Raw genomic sequence first — 5592 nt, forward strand, 5'->3', positions numbered from 1 at the left:
AAAGCACTTTGCAATCCTGCTCACAAACACAATGTCTATCATTACCTTCATTACCACTGTTTTATGAGCTGGTAAACTTTGGACAAAGCAATGAAGTGATCCCACCCTGCTGGGACTGCTCCCAAACAACTGCTACCATCCTTCATTGGCAAACAGTAGGATTGAATTGGGTTGGGAAGTCAGGAGCATCACTGAATGTTGCCCAGCTCCCTGCCCAGTGCAGCATGGGGCATTTCTGACTTGCCAGCCAAGGGTACATCTCCGTCTATGATTTCTTTTTGTGTGGATGTTAAGCTGCCAACACACTTGGAACATCCTGGGTGTTATTGGTTCATAACACGTCAGCAAGAGCAGCACCTTGTCTTTGAAGAAATTATGTATAGATATCTGACCATACGAACTCCTTCAAGTTCCCCAAGGTATGATTATCCCTCACTGTACCCAATGGGAAGGGAAATAATTGCTCCGCATCTCTTCTTATGTGTCATGATGCATATTGGCTTTATTTCATGATTATCGGGAGCTTCTGCCACCACCACCCTCTCATCTATGCCTCAGGCTGTCTGGGATAGGTATAAAAGAGCTGAGGACTTCCACAGTCGTCTATCCAGCTTTCTCCATTTGACTCCCCTCAGCTCCTGGGTAAGTGCAATTCTCGGAGGCTTCTCAGGACTCTCTCCCAGCCTCCATCCATACTGCTCTCACTATCCCTTTTCTCACTGTTTGCAGGACTCCTTGCTTGTGTGGAAGATGTCCTGCTCCAGCCTGTGTGCCCCTGCCTGCGGTGTGGCCGCCCCGGCCCCGCTGGCTGACAGCTACAACGAGCCCTGCGTGCGCCAGTGCCCCGACTCCACCGTGGTGATCCAACCCCCGGCCACCGTGGTCACCTTCCCCGGGCCCATCCTCAGCTCCTTCCCGCAGAACGCTGCAGTTGGCTCAGCAGGAGTCCCCGCCGTTGGAGCAGGCTTGGGTGGCACCTTTGGACGTAGTGCTGGCTTTGGGGGCTATGGAGGCCTGGGAGGCTCTTATGGCCTTGGGGGCCTTGGGGGCTATGGAGGCTTTGGCAGCTGTGGATATGGTGGCTTCCGCCGAGGCCACAGATACCTCAGTGGCAGCTGCGGGCCCTGCTAAGCACAGCACTGCCTCTGTCCATGGTCAAAGGAGAGCTCTGGAGAAGCCCTGGAACATTCCGATCTGATGCTGTGAGGAAGAGCACCACTTCAGCATTGCTGAGTACGGGATTGGATTCCTCATGCTTGCATGGCGACCAGCTCAGCCTTCCTCTGCTCCCCTTGATCTTCACTTCAGTGTTCTCTGCCCCATGATTTCATAGCCCTGTGCTAGCAGCCTGCTTCTTTCCCTCTGCCCTCTGCGAGGTGATGGGGACAGCCTCTGGCCAGTGCTGCCCTTCTATCTTCATCCTCCTCCCCTGGACCTACAATAAAAGCTCCCTTACACTGCAATCTCGAGCTTGTTGTTTTTATCTTCCTCCTCCTTCCTCCACATCTCAGAGCCTGCAAATGTGGGTTGTGAGCTACTCCCACAGTATTGCCATTGCTACATGGGGCCTTCCATTATAGCTAAGGTTCACAAGCGCATAGACGGTCCTGCAGAGCCCATTCCACTGAGTCTCCTCCCTTCTCCCAATGGGTGCAATGACACCTCATAAACAAACCTCACTTTAGTATGTTAACACTCATAGGGTGTCCCACAAACCTCTTCCACACCCTCTTTCCATCCAGGGACCTCCAAGCTTTATCACCTACTTTTCCTGCCATAGCAGTGTTCACAGAGGTCAGAGGAAATGGGGAAACAAGCAGTGCATGGACAGGGCTCCTGCCACCTGCTGACAGTGCCCCCATGCCCAGCTCCTGGAGGGGACAGTGGGGCTCAGCCATGAATGAAGCACAACCATGCTGTCCCAGGGAGCACAAAGGTCTTGAGGCAAAGTTTAGAGTCCCTTCTTGTCTGGTGTCCTTTTCTTCCCCAGGCATCTTCAGATCCCATGATCCAAGCACAAAGTGAAGGTGGGCAGCTGAGAAAAAGGTTGTTCATTGCTGGGACCTCAAGAGAACACATGCCATCAACAAGAAGCATTCCTGCACCACTAGAATGGAAAATTGTCCTTCCTCCACTGACCTGGTTTACATCTTTAGTTCTTCCCTCCTTCCTCACCTCTCTGCTGGCTCCTGTGTGATGGGGCTCAGCCAAACCCCATGATTTGCCTCCTGTGGTGTCCCATGGGGTGGCTGCAGGCCCATTGGTGGGAGGTGGTGGCTGGTCCCCTTTGCTCTGACGTGGCCAGGTGCTTTGTGGGGCCTAGGTCCAAGAGCGCTGTGTGAGATGAAGGGCAGCAGAGGGCTCAGCACTGCATTCACTGCACGGGGATGAAGGGCAGCAGAGGGCTCAGCATTGCATTCACTGCACAAGGCTGAGTGAAGCAGGGTTGTCCTACTCAGGCAGAGGCATGTGGCCCAAGCTGCTGTGGAATTTCTTGTGAGACAAAGGTGAGTAAAAACTGCCCATGGTAGTGATATGTGGAGCTCTGGGTAGAAGATGTGTAGGAGGTAATCTTGAGAAGCAAGAGACAAGGTTGCTGAGGGAATCTTAGCCTCCTTTCTTTGCACCATGGCCTCGCAGGATGCTCTGACATGGCCTCTGCCCATTAGGAGGCTGCACTGCCGTCCGTGGACCACACAACCCAAAAGCCACCTACAGGGACACTCGAGAGTGGGTACTGAGCTCATTGTTATCCACGAGGTCTCCTTGGGCTGCAGCAGGCAGGAACCAGGGGCAGAGGAAAGAGGGAGAGCTCTGAGGGAGGAGCAACTGCAGAAGGCACTGTGTGGTGCCTGGATGGGGTGAGCTCCAACTGGAGCCATAGAGCCAACCAAGGGCAGGTAAGAGGGGAGGGAGCAGTGCCCACAGCGCTCCTGAGAAGGCCCACTGGGAGATTTTGGAAATGGCTGCATAGAGTCTGTGCAGCTGCAGTGAGAACTGGGGATACAAGAGGGGTGAAGGAAAACTCAGAGAAGAAAACTGTGATGCAAGAGAGCCTTTATTATAGGTTCAGGGTGGGAGATGAAAGAAGGACAGCCCCTTGCCAGAGGCTGTCCCCATCTCCTTGCAGAGGGCAGAAGGACAGGAGCAGGCAGTCAGCACAGGCTGCATCATCACAGAGCAGCGAGTCCTGAAGCAAAGATCAAATGGAGCAGAGGAAGACAGTGCTGGTCTCCCTGCAGGTACGAGTTGTCCAAGCGCCAGAGCCCAGCACTGCTAAAGGGGACTTCTTCCTCATGGGATCAGATGGGGACATGCTTCTTCAGGGGCTTCTCCAGAGCTCTCCTTCAACCATGGGCAGAGGTAGTGGTGCACTTAGCAGGGCCCGCAGCTGCCACTGAGGTATCTGTGGCCTCGGCGGAAGCCACCGTATCCGCAGCTGCCAAAGCCCCCAAGGCCCCCAAGGCCATAAGAGCCTCCATAGCCTCCCAGGCCTCCATAGCCCCCAAAGCCGGCACTACGTCCAAAGCTGCCACCCAAGCCTGCTCCAACGGCGGGGACTCCTGCTGAGCCAACCACAGCGTTCTGTGGGAAGGAGCTGAGGATGGGCCCGGGGAAGGTGACCACGGTGGCTGGGGGTTGGATCACCACGGTGGAGTCGGGGCACTGGCGCACGCAGGGCTCGTTGTAGCTGTCAGCCAGCGGGGCCGGGGCGGCCACACCGCAGGCAGGGGCACACAGGCTGGAGCAGGACATCTTCCACACAAGCAAGGAGTCCTGCAAAGGGCACGCACAGTGAGGAAAGGGTCGGGGAGAGCCGTATGGATGGAGGCTGGGAGAGAGTCCTGAGAAGCCTCCGAGAGCTGCACTTACCCAGGAGCTGAGGGGAGTCAAATGGAGGAAGCTGGATAGAGGACTGCAAAGTGCTCAGCTCTTTTATACCCATCCCAGACAGCCCGGGGCATTGACCTGAGTGTGGCATTGGCAGAAGCTCCTGATAGTTTTTAAATAAAGCCAACATGCTTCATGACACTCAAGGAGTGAGGCAAAGCAATTAAAACCCTCATCAGTGGAGATATTGGAGTGTAAATATGCCCAGGAGAACAAGAAGATGATGAGAGGGACAGGTGATTACAAGCAATTACATGAAAGACCACACGCTGCTGATGCTGACCTGTCAACACCTGTAACCCCAATGTGTTCCTAGTCCCAAACTTCATCTATGAGAAAGACTCACAGGTATCCTGCAGACAAAGCACTTTGCAATCCTGCTCACAAACACAATGTCTATCATTACCTTCATTACCACTGTTTTATGAGCTGGTAAACTTTGGACAAAGCAATGAAGTGATCCCACCCTGCTGGGACTGCTCCCAAACAACTGCTACCACCCTTCATTGGCAAACAGTAGGATGCAATTGGGTTGGGAAGTCAGGAGCATCACTGAATGTTGCCCAGCTCCCTGCCCAGTGCAGCATGGGGCATTTCTGACTTGCCAGCGAAGGGTACATCTGTGGCTGTGATGTCTTTGTCTGTGAACATTAATGTGACAAGGCATTAGGAGCACATTGGGGTTTATTATCATGGAATCATAGAATTATAGAATCACCGAGGTTGGAAAAGATCCACATGATCATTCAGTCCAACCATCCACCCATCACCAATAGTTCTCACTAAATCATGGCTTTGAACACAACGCCCAAACGTTATTTGAATACCTCCAGGGTTGGTGACTCCACCACCTCTCTGGGCAGCCCGCTCCTTTGCCTGAAAACTATTTCAGAGAAGTAATATTTCCTAATGTCCAGCTTTAATCTTCCCTGGAGCAGCTTGAAGCCATTCCTTCTAGTCCTAGACTAGATACGCAAGAGAAGAGGCCAAACCCCAGCTCACCACAACCTTCCTTCAGGTAGTTATAGAGAGCAGTAAGTCTCCCCTGAGCCTCCTCTTCTCTGGACTAAACAATCCCAGCTCCCTCAGCTGCTCCTCATAGGGCCTGTGGTCCAGACCCCTCACCAGCTTTGTTGCCCTTCTCTGAACAAGCTCTAGAGCCTCAATGTCTTTCTTGCAGTGAGGGGCCCAGAACTGGACACAGTACTCAAGGTGCAGCCTCACCACAGCTGAGTACAGGGGGACAATTACTTCCCTGTTCCTGCAGGCAACACTGTTTCTGATGCAAGCCAAGATGCCATTAGCCTTCTAGGCCACCTGGGCACGCTGCTGGCTCATGTTCAGCCGAGCATTAATCAATATCCCCAGGTCCATTTCCTCTACACAGTCTTCCAGACACTCAGCCCCAAGCCTGTAGCGTTGCCTGGGGTTGTTCTGGCCAAAGTGCAGGACCCGGCATTTGGTCTTGTTGAATCTCATCCCATTGGCTTCAGCCCAGCAATTCAACCTGTCCAGATCCCTCTATAAGGCCTCGCAACTTCCAGCCAACTTGGTGTCATCTGCAAACTTACTGAGGCTGCACTCAATGCACTCATCCAGGTACTCAGTAAAGATATTGAAGAGGACAAGCACCAGCACTGACCCTTTGGGAACACCACTTATGACTGGTCGCCAGCTGGATTTAACTCTATTCACCGCCAC

General features: G+C 53.3%; 2 protein-coding genes across 2 annotated transcripts; one reads left to right on the forward strand and one right to left on the reverse strand.

Moving 5' to 3' along the window:
- The first annotated feature begins 739 nt into the window (after positions 1–739).
- On the forward strand, positions 740–1131 carry LOC116240316 (claw keratin-like). The gene has a single exon (XM_031610638.2). It carries the CDS (start codon positions 751–753, stop codon positions 1129–1131), a length of 381 nt encoding a protein of 126 aa, XP_031466498.2. The 5' UTR covers positions 740–750.
- A 2244-nt stretch (positions 1132–3375) lies between these two features.
- LOC116241825 (claw keratin-like) lies at positions 3376–3767 on the reverse strand. The gene has a single exon (XM_031612342.2). It carries the CDS (start codon positions 3754–3756, stop codon positions 3376–3378), a length of 381 nt encoding a protein of 126 aa, XP_031468202.2. The 5' UTR covers positions 3757–3767.
- Positions 3768–5592: the final 1825 nt, after the last annotated feature.

The sequence above is a fragment of the Phasianus colchicus genome, chromosome 30, assembly GCF_987193195.1.
Source record: "Phasianus colchicus chromosome 30, bPhaCol1.hap1.1, whole genome shotgun sequence".
NCBI classification, from domain to species: Eukaryota; Metazoa; Chordata; class Aves; order Galliformes; family Phasianidae; genus Phasianus; species Phasianus colchicus.

What these genes read in the sequence shown, in the direction of transcription:
- LOC116240316 (XM_031610638.2), top strand. Translation starts at nt 751, where the DNA reads ATGTCCTGCTCCAGCCTGTGTGCCCCTGCCTGCGGTGTGGCCGCCCCG.
- LOC116241825 (XM_031612342.2), bottom strand. Translation starts at nt 3,756, where the DNA reads ATGTCCTGCTCCAGCCTGTGTGCCCCTGCCTGCGGTGTGGCCGCCCCG.